At 41.3% G+C, this 19304-nt stretch overlaps 1 protein-coding gene and 1 long non-coding RNA gene across 5 annotated transcripts in view; one reads left to right on the top strand and one right to left on the bottom strand.

Moving 5' to 3' along the window:
• Positions 1 to 3872: 3872 nt before the first annotated feature.
• aff3 (AF4/FMR2 family, member 3) overlaps positions 3873 to 19304 on the top strand; it is a 28762-nt gene continuing 13330 nt past the window's right edge. The window contains exons 1-6 of one of the 3 annotated variants that reach the window (XM_033614647.2): positions 3873 to 4200; positions 6034 to 6078; positions 15564 to 15638; positions 17710 to 17743; positions 17848 to 17905; positions 19035 to 19086. In XM_033614647.2, coding sequence (XP_033470538.2) covers positions 4129 to 4200; positions 6034 to 6078; positions 15564 to 15638; positions 17710 to 17743; positions 17848 to 17905; positions 19035 to 19086 — 336 coding nt within the window. In that variant the 5' untranslated portion in view covers positions 3873 to 4128. Of the gene's footprint in view, positions 4201 to 5568; positions 5760 to 6033; positions 6079 to 15563; positions 15639 to 17709; positions 17744 to 17847; positions 17906 to 19034; positions 19087 to 19304 lie in introns of those variants that run through there. The other 2 variants (XM_033614638.2, XM_078174579.1) reach the window with 2 other exon arrangements.
• The window catches only part of LOC117249201 (uncharacterized), a 39135-nt gene continuing 37700 nt past the window's right edge, over positions 17870 to 19304 (bottom strand). For both annotated transcript variants that reach the window (XR_004500968.2, XR_013493284.1), the window contains exon 3: positions 17870 to 18004. This is a non-coding gene — a long non-coding RNA (uncharacterized LOC117249201). The remainder of the gene's footprint in view (positions 18005 to 19304) is intronic.

Raw genomic sequence — 19304 nt, 5'->3', positions numbered from 1 at the left:
CGTTGAGGTTATAGTTTGTGATGGTGTTGTATTGGACTGCATTGAAGAATAAGAATTAGAAACACCTGTGTGACAAACAAAAGCATAAAATCTTCACATTTGAGAAACTGAAGCCTGCAAATATTTGTTGTTGTTTTTTCTTCACAAAATTTCCACACTGATTAATCAATAAAGTTCTCTTTATCTGATACTGAAGTAAGTACATATAGTAATAACATGTCTGACACTTTTGCCTCTCAGAGCACAGCCCTGTAATGAGAAAAGAAGGGGCCCTGTCAGTGTGCACAGATGTTACAAAGAAAGTGTTCCCTCTCACATCGTTGCTGGTGCATGACGACAGAAATATTCAAATTGTGCTGACTCATCCGACGACAATAACTTTTGTCGCCCTCCATGTCTCTTCTCAGTTACATGTTCCTAAAACAACATGGTTTTTTGACTGATTGACTAACTAACTCCAGTATCTAAAATGTGAGAATTGACAGCCTTACCCAGTAACAAGTCAGCACCATAAAGTGCTCAATATGTCAGAGTTTTTATCTTTCTTGTGAGTGCACAGCTTATCTTTTACCATAACGGTTCGTTCAAGTATTGCTGTTGTAAAATGCACACTTCCTCTCCGGAATAAACAAAATACCCATCTATCTAAAACACCTCTCAAGTTAATGCACAAGAAACAAACAGATTAAAACTTCCCTTTGAAATACGGAAACATAAAAGCCACAAACAAAAACGTGTGCACCCACAGAAACACACAGATAGACTGCATGACCTAAAAAGAATGAATTAATGCAGTGGAGTTAATAAAGGAGGTCACAGACTGTCTCATTTATTACAGGCAAACATAATTTACACTCCTCTTATCTCTTTCATTAAGATGTCAGACCCATAAAAAGTATTGTGAGCACAAAGTCTTTCTTGTCTCTTCATCTCTCTGCAGATTAAATGAGTTTCTACATCTGGACTAGCAGTTATCGACTGGGGCTGCCCCTGTGTTCAGTCTGTGACAGGTGGCCATAAACAAATAACGGGCACTATGGGGTTGTTCCCTTTTGTCTTTCTAAAAATACATTTCTGTTTTAGAGGAGAATATGTAGTGGCACCTCTGTTCCCTCAAATCAATGTAGTCGCGTATATCAAGCTCTTTGTGTCTGACTTTCCCTCCTCTCTCAGCCTCCTCCCGGCAGAGCCATCTGAGCCGGAGAGACAGCTCATATTTTATCATGACAAGGCAAAATCCATGCAATCCAGAGCCACTTCACAGGCCAGAATGCATTAAGCAGAATAATGGATGGACGAGACAAGTGCACAAGGCCGAGATGCTGGAAGGAAAGATTATCAGATTTTTGTCATTGACCCTCAACATGCTCTCAGTCACTGAACCATCTAATGTTATATATTTTATAGTTTAAGTATATCAGTGGTGGAGGTAAGTTACTCAAGTACAGTTTTGAGGTACTTAACTCTCCTATTTTTGTTTCATGCTACTTAATACTTCTACTCCACTACATTTCTGAGGGAAGTACTGTAGTTTTTACTGGCTTTAGTTGCTTTGCAGATTCAGATACAGATAAAATTAAGATATGAATTATGATGTGTTATTTTAGATAAGCACCCCAGAAATATGGCAGCATGGTGGTGCTGTGGTTAGCACTGTCTCCTCACAGCAAGCGGATTTCCTGGTTTGAACCCAGGGTGCGGTTACCCCCCCCCCCCCCTATAAATTCATTTTTGGAAAGACAATAAACTCAACTCAATGTCCACTTACTCAGTCACTGTGGAGCTTTTGGCCACACCATGCAGATCTCATGGGCAGACTGAGTTTGCTTGGTTGCCTTGGACTGTAAGTGGATCTATTCTCATCCATGTTGACTTTAAAGTTCATCCTTGACCTTGGAAAAAGCAGTTGACAAAACAAAATCAACCCAAGGTCCACATACTCTGCTTGTTCTGGAAAACAATTAGAGATCTGTAAAACTATTTGACTTTTTGACTATAAGCACTGCTGGTTCCTGGACCTCACTGAGAACCACTGGCTTTAGTCTTCAATAAACTCTGTATAAGTAGTGTCCATGTGTGCCAGGCCCCATTAGAAGTATGACACTTGAAAAGTATGCAAAAATTAATCTGGAAACCTTGGTTTACAGTAGTGTTTAAGGTTACATAAAAAAAATATCTGTTTCCTCTGTAAAAAATGGTATTTTGTGGGTGTCCTGCAGGCTAAATAATGATATTAAGTCATAGCGTACGTTTTAAACTATCACTGTATAGGAAAAAAAGGAAAAAACAAAGTAATGATCCTATAATTGTATCAGTTTCTTGCTCCTTTCCACACATCATTTTAGCAAAAAGCTCTGATAAACCAACTTAACACTAACGCTACATGCCCAACACCAAACTACATACAAAGTTAGCGACTATGCTAGCTGTTGTAGTGAAAGGCGAGCAGCTGAAAAGCCAAGTATTGCTCTAAGGAGTTCATGACAAACCAAAACAAAGACAAAAAGAAAGTAAATTTTGGGGAGAAAAACTTTTAATGTATGTTAATGTTGCACAGTGTTTCTTAAAAGTGTAGGCAACTATTTACTAACACCTTAGCCATAGCATCGTTAGCTTACATTAATCCTGTACAGCACTTTGTACATTGTTTTGAGAAGTTTTATCCAAATAAAATTAATATATTATCATTAATATTATTAATATTAAAAGGTCATACTATGTCAAATGTTGTTCTTACAGTTTGTTGAGATGCCCCTAAGTGACCAAAAAATGAATTAATGCAACTGCTTACCAACAACTTGGCCGTAACAACTTTAGCTAATGGTAGGTAATGTTAGCTAACATTAACAAAGTTAGCGACCATGCTAGCTGTTGTGGAGCATATAGGTTAGTAGCTAAAATTCCATGTATTGTTCTGAGGAGTTGATGAAAAACCAAAACAAAGACAAAAAGAAACTAAATATCGGGGGAAAAGACTCTTAATGAATGTTAATGTTGCACAGCCTCTCTTTAAAGTGTAGGCAACTGTTTAGCTAACGTTAGCTAATGTTAATCCTGTAAGGCACTTTGTACATTAACATTACCTTTGTTATGAGAGGTTCTACACAAATTAAGTTAATATATTATAAGTATTATTATTATTATTATTATAAGGTGATACCATGTCAAATGCTGTTCTTACAGTTTGTTGAGATGCCCCAAAGTGGCCAAAAAATTAATTTATGCAACTGTTTACTAACACCTTAGCCATGACAACTTTAGCTTAGTTAACTGTTAGCTGATGTTAGTTAACATTACCAAAGTTAGCAACTATGCTAGCTGTTGTGGAGCATATAGGCTAGCAGCTAAAAAGCCAATATTGTTCTGAGGAGTTGATGACAAACCAAAACAAACACAAAAAGTAAGTAAATATACAGAAAAGTATAATAAATAAAATATATGTTAATGTATGTTGCCCACTGTCTTATAAAAGTGTAGGCAACTGTTAACTAGCACCTTAGCCATAACCTTAGCTAGCCTTAGCTATAACAACTTTAGCTAACGTAAGCTAACGTAATGTGATCCTGTAAGGCACTTTGAGTTTTAACTTTGTTTGGAAAGATAACGTTAACGTTAAGCCTATATACAAATTAAACTAATATATTATTAAAATTAATATTATTAAAAGGTGATACTGTGTCAACTGTTGTTTTTACGGTTTGCTGAGATGTCCCCAGGTGGCCAAAAAAATAATAATTAATTCAGATTTAGGGGCCCCATAATTCATAGTGTCGCCCCTGTACGTTGGACCGGATGTCATAAACTTACTACATCAGCGGGTGTCAGGTCGCCGGTGTATTCAGCAGCTCTGACATCCTAATTACGCCTTTAAGAAAAGAGGCAGCACCGGTGATGAACATCAACGGGGCCGCTCTGAGTCGTGATGTCCCTGCATGAGCTGCATGTGTGTCATCTCTGACGTTACCGGCCCGCCTACATCGCCCTCTGTCTCCCCCGGTGACACAGACACACTCCGGCAGTGAAGAGCCGCTCTGCCCAGCGTCACGGAGGGGGCACCGCATCCGCTGCTCTTAACGCGAGTCCTCACTGGCATGGACACCGGAGGAGAGCACTGACCAGCCAGGAACCATGCCTACTGTCCTCGGTGGCAAAGGGAAACTTTCCGTTGTGTGTTTTCTACTCAGATGCGCATATTCTCAGGTGAGGGAGTGCGTGTGGATTATATCTGTCTTTCTATGTTGTTTAAGTCACAAGATTGCACATGTGGAGTACATGCAGGTTATTTGTAAAGATTACTAAACACTGGATTTAAAAAGGGATCATTCCTGCAGAGTGTTGCATCTTCTGCTCCTATTTACACTAAAATTCAGTTGGCACATTAAAAGTGTTTCCACATTTTTTCCCAACACAGATGGAAGTGCTGCACGGAAGCTGAAAATGAGCATAACTCCAGTAATAGCTGATACTTTAAGAATGTAACAGGTGGTTAGTAGTCTACTTGGCTTGCATGCTGCTTGCTGCAGGTGTTATGATGGGTTGTGGTTTGTTTGGTCCCTGAGGAGTTCACTCATCAGGGTATTGCACCAGAGCTGTAGCCTGTGGTGCTGCTGGGTATGGACGTGTGAAACACATTGCACATGACAATATCCGTACTAATTGACGTGTGAGTGTAAACTGAGGAAGACGGCCTGGCTTTTTTTGCTCGTGCACCGCCACAGGGAGGTAAAACCCTGGCTGTCTGTGTTTATGTTTTTCATTTAGTGCCTATGGCCTCATAACTGCCTTGTAGCTCTAATAATCAGACAGTTTTTGACACACACTGTTTTTCATCCTCAGGCGTTGAGTGCATCCACTCAGACACTGACCTTAGTGAGTCATGCATGCAAGAAGACACAGCTTCACACACACACACACACACACACACACACACACACACACACAGGCATGCACGCTGCACTACACACGTTTTCTACTGTGCATACTTATGCTGCACAGATGGCGCAGGAGACAGAGTGGGTCACAGAAGAAAGAAGCAAGTCACCAAAATGAAAACTGGCCTATGTAGTGTAAAGGACATGTTAAAGATAGTCCAAAGGTTCACATAGAAATACAGAAATTCAGACTGATGAAGAAGTCAACTGAAACCAAACCTGACAAGATAAAGAGTGTGAGCCCTGCTATGAATGAGGAACTAAACAAAACAATACATTTTTTTTGCTGTAGAGTGTTCCCACAAAACTCACAGTCAGAATGAAACACACTCCCACATCGACAGAGAGCACCTACACACACTTGTCTTGCACACAATGATGCAAAGTAGTCATTCCTTTATCTTTCTGCTTGAGCAACATGGTTCTGGGCGTTCGTGCCAATGAGGTGAATTTGAATTGTGAGCTGGGTTGTGACAAGGGGGGAGGAACGTGGGGGAGGGAGAGCGGGGTTGCCTAATGCGGATGGAAACAGAAAGTTGCTTGCAACAGAATCAACATCCGTCTGATCATCTGCAGCTGTGATTTCTAACATATGAGTCATCAACAACCTCCTCTCAACTCTCACAATTACTGCGTGCCTGTGTGTGAGAGACTGTGAGGTTTACAGTAAAGTGTGACACCGAGTTGTGAATGTCGCAGCAAAAAGGCGGGAAGCAGAATGCAGACAGTTATTTTTTGAGTGTGTGCGTGTGTGTGTTATCTTTGTGAGGGAGAGTGAAAGTTAACATCTTGAGCAATGACCAGTGGAAGAAATGAATGAGTCCCTGAGTGAGTACTTGTGCACAGCTATATTTGCCGTTGAACTTGCGTAAGAGTGAATTTTAGATGTGACATACTCAGCACTTTACTGTAATTTAGATGCTCAGATATGGTCCGTGGGCAACAACAGCTCCTCTGCCATGTTCTTGTCTACTGTGGTTAATGACTTGTTTTGTGTCTGCTGATCTGAAGGGACACTAAACTCCCTCTGATCACCTGCTGGCCTTGGCTTCCTGTGACTTTCTCCTCATTTACCATTGCCTCCTTTCTTCTGTTTGCACAGGTAACAAGAAGCCAACACAGCAGCTGTGCCAAAGATATTCTGGAGGTAATAAATTCCTTTTTTATTTTCTTAATTATAAAATAATTTGATTATAAAAATAGCTTTTTGTCATGTCTGCTGAAACTGTCACTACACTCACACAGTAGTATGTGAGAGAGATAGTTTGTGAAAAAACTCACTTTCCTTCTCCTTGTAGTGCTTCTAATGGCATTTGCGGCGCCATAATACGCAACTAAGGCAGAGGTCAGCAACCTTTACTATCAAAAGAGCCATTTTTGACCAAAAATAGATAAATAAATCTGGAGTGCAAAACATTATTGAGTCTTATTTTGAAGGGAACACAAACTATTGCAACTAAAATATCCCATCAACATTACTAATAGGTCTAAATGAGTATTCATTAATATGTTTTAGCACAAGGTGGCTACTCTGCAGTAAGCTAATTCTAAATATTTGGTAAGAGTTGGAGGTGAAAGTGAATTCATCTGTCCAACCATTTTGAATATCTCTTTTTTCCTCTGAAACTTTTACGTTTTTGAATTTGGAGTCTACAGCTAGCCTTGCTAAAGAGACTCAAGACTAGCTATCAGTAGCCCTTTTTAGATAGAGCTTCTGCAAATTTGCAGGAAAGCCCAATCAGTCTTTTTTCAGCATTGGCAGTATAAAAACAAAATCGGGGAGTGCAGCAAAATGCCGCCTGTCTACTATTGTTTATACAGAATGCGCTTTTTTCTGGGCAATGGGGGGCGTGAGCAAGTAACAAAACGCGTAGCTCAGCGTGTGACGTAAACAGCGATGTGGGAGGGAAGTGGTGGCTGGTCAGTCCTTTGGCAATTCTCTCGTAAGTTGGCCCGTTCTTCACCATCCCCGTCATCTGACAGTTAATGGCCTCTTTGTTTGCGAGGACAAGGAGGGCGCACAATTCCTTGTCTCCCCAGTTGCTCATCTTTACAGTGTCTGTCAGGTTTGTGTTTCCCTCTTGCTACTAGCTGCTCGCTAATTCCTACTATCAGCTGTTTCTTGTTTATCCACCACCAGTGGCTCGCATGTGTGGCGTCATCAACAGCTCCTCCCACAAGTCTTCAACAGCCCCTCCCGTTGCGGAAGGCCGCCTCGATCTGTTTAAACTGAAAGGGTTCCACCAATATGACTACCCTATGAGGCGGAAAATTGGGCACCTTGGTCAACTCGCCAATCTGACTCTGTGTGTCTAAATGCTCGCAGCTTGCCAGCAAAAAGGCCCAACATTCGCAGAAAAATCTGGCAGTGTAAAAGGGGCTACTACTGAAAGTCATTTAGATATGACCCAAGCAACATTTAGAGGAAAAGGTGCCACAGGTTACCTACCCCTGAATTAAGGAGTGAAACCCTAACAAAATGTTTGTAGCTCACTATAAACTGTAGATATCAGCATGTCAAAGGATTATTTTAACACCATAAGTCTACCAGACAGGAAAAGTTACATCGACAAACTCAAGCTATTGTCGGTCTATCTCAGTGTCCCTTCTGCTTACATCACTTATCTTGAACAAATGATCCCACTAAATGGCCAGTAGTGACATACTTTTATGGTTACAGCTATCTGATCAAATGACCAGGTAAGATCATCATTAAGCTAATAAAGATCAAAACCAGGTCTTGCAAAACTTAGTTAGCTTCAGCCTCTACAGTTTGTATGCTCGCTGTCTACAGTAAATGGACTGCACTTGAAAAGCGGTTTTCTGGTCCTCCAGCCACTCAAAGGACTTTTACACCCGGGGCTCTAGTTTCTCGGCGCAGCGCAGGTGGCGCAGGGTGGCGAACCCCGCGCAGAGCTAGTTTTGAGCAGCGCAACCGGAGGCGCGCTCAGTTTGGTAGTGTGGCAGACCGAGGTGCGCTGAGATGGGTGTGGCAGCGCAGCATGGGGAGGTGTCGACAGATCCAGCTTGGCGCAGTGACATTTTCGTGCCAAAAGGCTTCGCCGAAGGTGCGCTAAAAGCTCGCCAACTGAAAACAGGTCTACTGTCAGCACAGGGGGAGCGCAGCTGGTGTAAGCCCAAGTTTGGCTGACTGGCGGACAGTGCGCACACGTCACCAAAACCTCACAGGCAGGTTTCCAGAATATCAGGCACATTAACGATGCAATAAATAGCCACAAAACCACTATTCAATGCAACTATCTGCAATCAGCACATAAATGTATCTCTATATCGACTGTCCCCTCACATCTGATGTCAGATCAAAGGGGATTGGCACGCGTAATGGAAACCGAAACTGATTTGATTAACAGCCTAATGAGTTCACATCCCTCTCAGCCAACCACAAACAGCCACAGCATCATATAGGGAGTATATATTCAGCATCTGTCATCTTAGAAAAGTCAAAAGAAAAGAAACAGAGTGAGACTGTGAGAGAGAAGGAGAGAGAGCGCGCGCACGAGAGAAACGCAACATTGATTTGGGGGAGAAGTTTGACCGTCTGATGCTGCTGCTCTCTTCTGCAATGGCGAATTGAGTAAACTCTCATTACACCTTCGCGTGGCGCATTTAAGGGCGAGGAGAGGGGCTCATTTGATTGGTGTGATGTGTGTAAAACCCACTCCACGCCTTCTCTCCTCCCTCTTTCCGACTTGCGCCGGTAGGAGGGACGGAGGTGGGAAAGAGGAGTAGCAAACTTACAAAATCCGCCTGGCCACACCCAGTTGGCGAAGCGCAGTTGCGCTGCGCCCCCGCCGCGCCCGGTCTGCGAAACTAGAGCCCTAAATGTCACATTCACGCATTCACCAGTGTGTGAATGCGTGAATGTGACATTTAGGGCTCTAAATGTCACATTCACGCATTCACCAGTGTGTGAATGCGTGAATGTGACATTTAGAGCCCTAAATGTCACATTCACGCATTCACACACTGGTGGCTGAGGCTACTGTACAAGGTGCCACCTGCTACTCAGTAAACATTCACAAGCTCGCACACTGATGGAACAGCCATCAGAAGCAATTTGGGGTTCAGTGTCTTGCTCAAGGATACTTCGACATGTGGGCTGGAGGAGCTGGGGATCGAATCGCCGTTCTTCCCATTAGTCTTCCCATTAGTCTTTTTTATTCAATAAATAAAAGTCCATGGAATAAAATAAAACTAACACCAGGCATTACAAATAATTTTAAAGATTGTATTGTATGCGTTTGCAGTTTAAAAAGCCAATAAAAATATTTGAATAATAAAGAAACAATTTTAAAAACCATTATTAAAACCTAAATACTAAGGCTATCACATAACTCTAAAAAACAACAAGAAAAAAACAGCAAATCTTAACATCTGAAATGTCTGGATCATGCAATAAAACCCAGAAAGGCAGAATATCCTCATATTTGACAGGCAGCAACCTTGTTAATCAATTAATCCACCCATCTTTACAGCTCTAAACTCACAGATATCTTAGACTGTGCTCGGTGGCACTGAGGTTTCTGTATTTTTCCTGTTATGTTTACGATGCAGAGGATCACTGCTCCCTGTGTCCTGTGTCCTGTCACCAGTGTGGGACAGATAGGAGGAGTGGAGGAGGAGAATAGAGATACAGTACACAGGGTGGGAGGAAGATAGCAACACATAGTGTTTCCACCTGGGAGACCTTGTTGTTGTTGGAGGAGGAAAGGGGTGAGGGCTGGTGCTGTGTCCTTGGTGACTGAGGGAGGAGAGATAATAACGTGAAAGGATGAGCAGAAAGAGGAAACATTTGCCCTTTGAGGTTTACTGTAGAGTGTGGGAAGAGGGAAGAGGAGGAAGAAAAGGTTTTGAATCACCTGACAGGTTCATAAAAATGTGTCATTTCATGAGTGTCACTGGATTTGAACGAATGAAACTGGGAACATTCCTTCTAGGAGACTTCCATTAGACTTAAAATAGATAGTGTGACATTTTGGGAAACACTTATTTGCTTTTTGCTGGGAGTTAGATGAGAAGACTGAGACCTCTCTCATTTTTGTACAGTAAATATGAAGCTACAGCCAGGGGGTATGTGCCAGGTTATTTCTTGACTTTTGCTTAGCTAAGCTACGCTAACTGGCAACTGACTGTAGTTCAAAGGGGACTCCTTAAACACACAGGATTTCACCCGGGGGCGGTATTTATTATCCCAATCTTTGCCATCATCCCAAGATGAAACCTACAGGGGACCTAACATCTCTCTTCAAATGTTTTTTTTTTTTTTTTTTTGTGATCATCAAATTATGAAGATGCACTTTGATTTTTGGTCCTTGTATTGCTGGCCCAGTTGCAACCGGGACTTTTACCTGACTGCTGATAAATTCTCAAGTTGGCCATCATAATGTTATTGTGGAAAGGTCATGACCGTGCACTTGGGGTGTTTTCACACCTGCCCTGTTTGGTTCAGTTCAGTCGAACTCAAGTTCGTTTGCCCCCTAAGTGTGGTTCCTTTGGGCAGGTGTGAACACAGCAATCACACTCAGGTGTGCACCAAAACAACCGGACCAAGACCTTCTTGAAGAGGTGGTCTTGGTCCGGTTACAAACGAACTCTGGTGTGGTTTGTTTGTGGTGAGAACGTGTTCCGACCTGGATCTGAACCAACTGCAGTCACATGACACATTGTCTGGGTTAAACATGAGCATGTTACAGTCCTGGAGGATTATTAATGTGCACCTCCTCCTGTACTGCCTTAATATGCACATTCAGCACATCCAATGCATCAAAACATTGTTTTCTAGTTGGAGCCGCGCCTCATTTTCAAACTGTATGGTTTGACTAAAATGAACAATGACAGCAATATAGTCCACGATGACCAGCGCTAAAATCAACCTGCGTAGTTGTCCCTCCATTGCGACATTATAAATTCTAACCAATCAAGAGCAGCTTTCTCGTGCAAGGCATTTTATCAGGTCCGCTTGTAAATGCTGCCGTGAGAACAACTTTATCACACAATGAGTCCCTGATTCGGACCAAAGCAAGACAACTCTAGGTCTGAAAGCACCCTTAGAGTATGGGCTGAACTGGGCTTAGACGGCCACAGAGCACACATGGGAGAAGTTTGCTTTGCAGGCTAAATTTATTCATCATAACCCCAAACCAGGCTTTTTTTCCTAACCTTAACCAAGAAATCCCTTTCTGGAAAAAAGCCGTCTAGCCAAAGTTATACCAACAACTCACGGAGCTCGCCGAATCATTCCCCACAGCATGAGTGAATCCCCATGATTTTATGGAGTCCCATAGCTCAAGGGGTTATCTCCTGGTCTAAAAAGCAACTGCAGGTGGAGCAGCTACATGACCCACCATACCTACATGTCAGTCCATGATCGACCCCCTTCGTACCTTGGCTTAGTAGTGGAAGTCCCGTCATCTTGATGGTGGGTTTGTCTTGTATTAGTGGTGGGCATGGTTTGTAGGAGTGTGTCATGTACACTACAAACAGACTGTGTCTGCAGCTATGCCTCCAAAAAGTGAAGTCAACTATGAAGTGCCTTAACCCTGCATTCTTTCTAATGGCCAGCACGGGGTGTTTTCACTGGTTGCAAAAAGACGTTTGATTGTTTAGAAGTCTATGAGAAAAAGACCCTACTTCTAACTTGATTTATTACTTTGGTTAACATTTTCATAATGAGTTTATTGCCTTAATCTGTAGTTTCAAGTCTTCTGCAATACAGCATGATGGTCATTTTGTAAATTATGGTCCCATTTAGAGCAAAATAGATGATAAAGAAGGATATGCTTTAGGACACAGTTACCATGGCAGTGTCCTTGAGTTCTCAGTTAGACCCACCACTCGCTCCTCCACAACTCCACCCTCTCGTCCAAATGTGGTCACTTCTGTCTCCAAAAAACAAGATGATGATGACCAAAGATTACAGCCAGACTCAAGGCTTCAAAACGGATGTCTGCAAACCAATTCATGATGTCACCGGTGGCACTGTCCACTATACAACCTACACTGTAGCTTCATATTTAGCGTACAGACATGAGAGTGGTATCAGTGTAAGCGTATTTTCCAAGATTACAAACTATTCCTTGAGACCTCAACAGCCACGGTTGAGTTTGACATCTGAGCTGATGAAACGTGACCTTTTCCAGAGTTTTAGCAGTCAATCTACCTCTTGCCGTCCCTCACCCCGTGATCACCACTCACATAGATGTTATACCCTGAACCCCCATGCTCCCACATTATAACACAACTGAGGAGCCAGATCATACTAACATGGTAAATGAATGGTACAAAATCAGGCCGTTTTGTCAGCATCCATGAGGCCCGGGTTGTCTGAGTGTGACTGCAGGCAATCTAATCAGCAGAGATTATAATCAGAGCAGGAGCAAAGACAGAGTACTGTGGATACAGAGCTCTCTCCATGTGGCTGGTTTCCTGTCGAGCGCCGTGCGGTGAGAACAAATAAGAAACGGGGTCAATTTTCATAATAGTCCAGGTGTATAATCATGTGCAATCATCACTTCAGTCTTCCCTCAGGGTGAGCAGTGACACGTGCTGTCACCAAGCTGTGAGCGTGCACCACATGTATTTCAAATATGAAATAATATGAGATAATTACCCCGGGATCATTTGTAATTTTTAATTTCTCATTTTCGTAAATACTGTTATCTTTGGTTAACTGAAAAATAGTCAGTGCGTTAAGACCACAGAGGTGGAAATAACACATCAGAATTCTTATTTTGGGTGGTGTCCCCCTTTAAAGCCAATCAGTGAAGCCATAGCTTGACACTCTAATCCTCCCCTTCGTCTTAATAACAATACAGAAACAATTGTCCCTTTCCAAATCCAAAATTATCCAGGAAAAAAGAGGTAAAGTAAAAGGTGAAGGACAGAAGAGATAGGAGGTCAAAAAACCGAGTGCAATTAACTCTCTATAAAATCCAAAAACTCCCCCTACTAATGAGAGTGTAAAAAAGGGGCAATTAAAGGTACAATACAATAATAATAATAATAATAATAATGATAATAATAATATCTTAAAAGTTACAAATGTAAAAACTGCATTTAGGCTCCTACTTTCTTTTTTGCATGGCTTTGTAGTGTTTCCCACAGGATGATATTACATATGTGGTGATAGCTGACAACAGGGGACGGAGGGAGGGGGCCGGCAAACTTTCTGAGGTTTTTTTTGTTTTTTTTTTTTGTTTTTTCTTTTAAATGCCCATGGGTCCCTTTGTATCCTTTTGTGTTCCCTCTTTAAAGTCGGATATTTTTGTGGGTCTGTGAATGTAGCACAGGCAGAACTCTCCATGAGTTGGATAAGTGATCTGTTGGGCCGTTCAGAGCTGACCAGGTCAGAGAGGAGTAGCTGCTGCAAGTGAATGCAAACTTTTAGACCCAGTAGAATGAATGGTAAAGTTTCACTCTCAGTGTGCCTGATGTTCTGTTGCTCCGTCTCTGCCCTGAGTGTGCTCTGCGCTACGACTGTGTGCTGCTATTAATAACCAAACGTATACATATTTCAGTGATGCTCCTAATGAACGATCCAGCTCTAAAAATAGAAAATCTACCCATCCAGCATTTGTATGTGGGACCCATGTGGGTAGTAAATGAGCTGAAAAATGGCCATTATATGGGATTGTCCAAGGGCTCCATAATGGCGCCATGCCAATTGCCTGCATGGGTGGATTTTACTTAAGTAGGCCCAGGATAAGATGCCCATTTTGGGCACATACCCACTTGGTGCCTTGGTAGCTGTAGCATAATCCATGTGGGGCCCAGTTGGGTCAAACCACTCATGTGGGAAATTGGCATATGGCCATTATGGAACCCATGGACAATGCCATATAGGCCCTATTTTAAAGCTAATTTATTAACCACATGGGGCACACACAAATGTTGACTGGGTATTTGTGGCAGCAGATAATCATGGTGGGCTGCCACAAATAAATGCATGTGTGGGAAACCCTGCTTTAGGTTTACCATTATATCGCTACCTGTTGGTTTGGCGTGCTCTTGACAGCGCTTCAGTTGTGTTTTTGTGTTTTCATTTGGACAGATTTTTTTTACAACTGTGTGTGTAGAAAGGATTTTTTTGAGAACGAAGAAGGGAAAAACCCTGCTCATAAAAAAAAACACTGTGTCTGTGTTGAATAGGCCCTAGACTATGTAGCGCTCCATATGGGTGAATAACCATCAACTTTTGCAGTGTGGTTAAATGTTCCTATGTGCAAATGTGAACAAAATTTTACTGTAATTGTACCATGCGTTCAAGAGTTGATTACGGTTACAGCTAACAATGATTTTCTTTAAAATATTGATGTATTTTCTTGATGTTTTGCTCAATTTTTATTCTGTAAAATGCAAAAAAATACTCTCAAAAGTCCATCACAAGTTAACTGAGCATGAAGCAATGTCTTAAAATTTAACATTTTTCCAAAATGTATTCAGTTAACTGATATTTTGATTTCACAAGTGGCAAATATAAAAAAAAAATCACTTTAACTCCAGCTCACCTGGTCCCCATGTAGGTGAAGTCAGCAGCCCGCGTTGAATTCCAATCCATGGCCCTTTGCTGCTTGTCATCCCCGTAGTATATACAACTGTAAACGCCAACAACAAAGCACCTGCAGTCTGAAAGTTGACTGAGCAGATACTGTGTTAGTGTTTCTCACAGGGTTTATGGGCTCTGAGTTCTTTCTGAAAATGTTCAAACAATCTGCAAAGTGATTCGTAATTTCCTCCTCTATTGTACTATCTTCAGTTGGATATTGTACCCTACAAGTGCAGTGTGATTTTAACTGTTGCACTTGGTACTGATGAGGACTTCTTGTGGCCCGAGCCAGCTGACGTCTTTTATATTCATTTCCCCAGAGCCGCCTAACGAGTAACAAATGTTTTGATGAGCTGTCTCGTGCTCTGGTTCACTGAGTGCACACCTCTGAGATTTCCACCTTTGAAAAGCGAGGAAACTCGTCAGTGTAGTGATACTCAGATCTTAGATCTGCCCTCTTGGAAAGCAAAATCATGCCTTTTTAAAATGTTTATTCGATCACATTTTCAGCTCATACTGTGCAATTGGTTCATATTCAGAAAACAAAACAAATGGAGCACACTGAGTGAACACAGCCAGAAACAAATTCAGTTTCCAGAAGAGAACAAATAGATTCATAAAATCTATCTAGTAATTCATTTTTTATAAAAGCAGGTACTTAAAATATCTGGGAAAAGATAAGCAGTACATCAATCAATAAGCAAAATGATGGCACAGGAATCCTGACACCGCTGCAGAGTACAAGCCCCCACACCAACCATGTATCACACATCTCTCAGCACACACTGAGACTAACCCATATTTATAGCCAGTCACACTCCCCCTGCTGGGGAGGAGCAGTGCTGATAACAAGAGTCAACTGTCAGAAGAGGCACTCTGTGTGTGTGTGTGTGTGTGTGTGTGTGTGTGTGTGTGTGGAAACAGGAGAGATAAGTTGCTCCTAAATGAAAGAAAACTGAGGAGAGTCCGAGTGACAGATTTAGGATGTGTGGAGTTTCTGCATGTGAGAAACATCACTCACAGTGGCGTCTCACAGTTTACCTTTGACCCTTCCTTCTGTTGCACAGGACATGACTCAGTCGTGGCCATCCCAGCAAGCCTTAGGGGGTGACCAGGCCCAGCGAATCCTCTATAACCCTAAGGTATGCGTGTGTGTGCTGTATTTGTGTGTGTGTTTTTATCTTGGATACATAAAGGTGAACTCCAACGATTTTACATATTAACGTCTGTTTACAGGTCTAGGAGAGTGCCAGAGGTGCAGATTTCAGTCACATGACTTGGACTTGAGTCACAAATGACTTGGACTTGAGTCACAAATTTGATCTCTATAAACAGACTCTACATTCAGTGAATGTAGAGTCTGTAGGCAAACCCCGGAGATCTTGCCTCCGGAAGAAGAGCGAAAGAGCCCTGGTTTCCGGTTGTTGGCTCTTTGTAGTCCGCGTGATATTGACCAATCACGTTTGAGCTAGCTGCAGTTGTTGCCAGGTTAAATGGTCTGTGCGGTGAACTAACGAGGCGGAACATAATTGGTGTCGCTGCAAACCGTGAATCCATCGCAATGGTTCAGCATATTTACTTATATATAAACGGAAGTCGGAAACGGAAATTCGCCTCCTCCACCCAAATCAAACCAGAATGCCAAAAAATTGGGGGTCTGCCCCCAGAGGCTGTATCGCCGTCTGCCGGAAGTCAGACGCCGAATACAGCCGATGGGTTCCGAGAATGCAAATTTGATGACTTCAGACTTGTCTTGACAAAATTTAAACTTGGACTTTAATACCAATGAATCGTGACCTCACTTGGACTTGAGTCTTTTGACTTGAAAATACTCGATAACTTTCATCAAGCCCAAAGTTTCAAAACTTTGTTATTTAAAAGGTATGCCAGGAATCATCTAATTTCCCTTTATTTCCCATATAAGCTGATGTTAAAGCTGTTCTTTCTGAGCAAGTCGACACTTAATTCCCCAGATCCACTTTGTTTGAACCACTCCGAAAGAAATAAAAGGACATAAACATACAAAAGTCATTCTGTTGTGGTACAGGTTAATTGAGGCTACATTAGCTGCTACTAGTAGAACACACCTGATTCTCTGAAGCAAACTGTCAGTGGTCAAGTTGCATTGTGGGTAACATAGGCGGCAGGGTTTGACAAGGAATAATAGGGTCTGTTCCAATTTGCCTATTTTTTTCTTTTTACTTTTAGTAGGTACTGCAGCTACCCTTAAAACGTATGTAGTGTTGCATGCAGTATGCACACAATCAGGACATACAATAAATAATTTTACTTATGGGTAAATACCTCATTGTAACAAGTGGAGGAATGGTAAGCCCTCCTATAACTGGTTTATAAATGACTTTAAGTTGTTTTTCTTGTCAATGAAAAAACTTGAACACTGACCTTTAGCAGGACTGCAAGAAAGACAAGAATCGACTTTTCTCAATTTTTGTTTTGAATTATGAGCCTAGTTTTTCATCTTGATGTTTCTGCTCCATGTTGTTAATTTTTGTACGCTTGTTACTTTAATCCATTAAAGTACCTTTTACAGTTCTTACATAAATCTCCCCCTAGTCTATTTTATTTTGTTTATGATTTTTCTTTTTGCTCATCTTCATCAAGATTGACTATTCTGTATTTTTATAGAAGAAACATTCTCCATGAGATGTTGTATGTTTTTGTATGTTCTACATATGTTTGCTAATTAAAAAAACAAACAAAAAAGCCCCCCCAAAAAAACACTGTTTGAGCAAGATGGCATCTATTAGGAAAAAAACACAATCAGGACATACTACTTACACTACTTCCTCATAATGTTACGCCCTGAACTTTGACCCGCTTGCACATATATCCGTTACAAAGGAGATAATGCCATTCACCAAGCTCACCAGAGATGGAGGTCAACCTGGACAGCTCTGATTACTATTTTGCAAAAGTAATAACTGCATATATTGCAGATTCTAACATTATATTCATGATAGTGACTTTACATAGGCTACACATTTCTCTGTCATTGTTAGCTAATACTTTTGCCCTTTGTATTTGTATTCCTATTATTACTAATCGACTGCTCATCAGTCACCTGAATGTGCTATCATCCATCATCGCGGCTTCTGACAGTAGTATGGAACGCACAGATACATTGAAAAAGGACAATAACTAAATCTGTGGACACCCATGTTTCACTATCTTCTGTTCTCCCTCTTTTCAAAGGAAGCAAAAATACCAACTGCACAACAAAGGCACAGTATGTGTTTATTAACCTATCTGATATGTACAATATTCTACATTTGGCTCTCTGTTAATATACAGTTTATTTCCTGGTTTTGAATATGTTTCTCTCTCTGTGAGGTCGGGGGGATGTTCAGCTGCGAATGACCCGTCACCCTCGCGTGGCACCTCACAAATCGTAAGTGGGTAATGAGGAAACACGATCCACCGGGAGGCCGTCAAACACAGACGATGTCATACATCACACACATCATTGATGTTTTCCTCTCAGCAGCTTCTGTAAAATTAGAAACAAATCATGAACAACATTGTCTGTGCTGCCACAGGGAGAAGCTGTAATTAGAGTGAAGGGAAATAGACAAACAGTGTTTCAGGCTACATAACAAAGGTCAGGTCAAAGGTCGGGTAACATTCCTGAAAGCTGTCAGTGGAGACCGATGTGCTCCTGTTTGTTACATCCTCTTTTACTGAGAAACACATGTTCGGTGTTTAAAGCTAACAGCGTGTTTCACATTAACACACAGCCTGCGTTATGTAACGTTTTCAGAACATTTGGAAGATATATTTTTCTTCTCACAAATTTTCAGCACGTTTTACAATCCAGCTGGAGTGTGTTTAGTTACATACTGTATATTAACAACCCTGAAACAGTGGATCAGTACAGTATATATGGTTCATCTCAACACCTTGGCTTTGAGAACTGAGTTATCTCTGTTTTTGAAATATGACTTTATGTTTTATTTGAGACACATATGAACCACATTATACCATATCCCAACTAACTGTGGATTAGTTATATAAATATTTGTCTGATACAGGCTCTTGGGTTTGATATTATCACGTATTCAGAAGACTACAGAGGCATATTTTTTGGAGGAATTATAAAAAGACATTTGTTATTTTAGTGTGTTTGATACTGATTAAAAGGAATATCTGCAGGAGGACTTAAAAGTGTCGGAAACTAAGCATGCACCGATGGATTTCTGTCAGTTCCAGTACCTGATTGATGTGAACAATCTACATTATATACAGTTTCTTCATCAATATAATCAAAAAATTCACAGCATTACCTGACATCGTCTAACTGTACTTAAAAACGATCCACACCATGATTTGTGCAGATTTTAAATTTGTGAAAAAGAAATCACTGGTATCAGATTGGTACTCAGTATTGGCAGATATCCTGAGTTAAGGTATCGGAATTGGTTCTGAGAGATAAAAAAGCTTGGTCGCGTCTCTTCTGAAAACCCCACAGATTAAATGTACAACAGTGTTGTTTGTCTGACTGTTTGTTTCTCTGCTTACAGAATGCTTGCTGATGACCTGAAGCTGAGCAGTGATGATGAGGACACTCAAAGGGTAGGTGACATTCAAAGTGCTTTGACGATACCTTCATTACACGGCTTTGTTCAATACTTGAGTCACTCTGCTCATTCTACGCCACGGTCGTTATTTCTGAATATCACAGGCTGATATGGACAGAGTTCTGATCATAGACACTGACTGAAGCAATGAAATCATTTTCAAATCAATCTTTTTTGTCAAACTATTGATTTGTTTAGTAAGTAGCCATGTAA

The sequence above is a fragment of the Epinephelus lanceolatus genome, chromosome 14, assembly GCF_041903045.1.
Source record: "Epinephelus lanceolatus isolate andai-2023 chromosome 14, ASM4190304v1, whole genome shotgun sequence".
In the NCBI taxonomy this organism is placed as follows: domain Eukaryota; kingdom Metazoa; phylum Chordata; class Actinopteri; order Perciformes; family Serranidae; genus Epinephelus; species Epinephelus lanceolatus.
The sequence above is the reverse complement of the archived record's forward strand: the minus strand, read 5'-3'. Positions and strand labels throughout refer to the sequence as shown.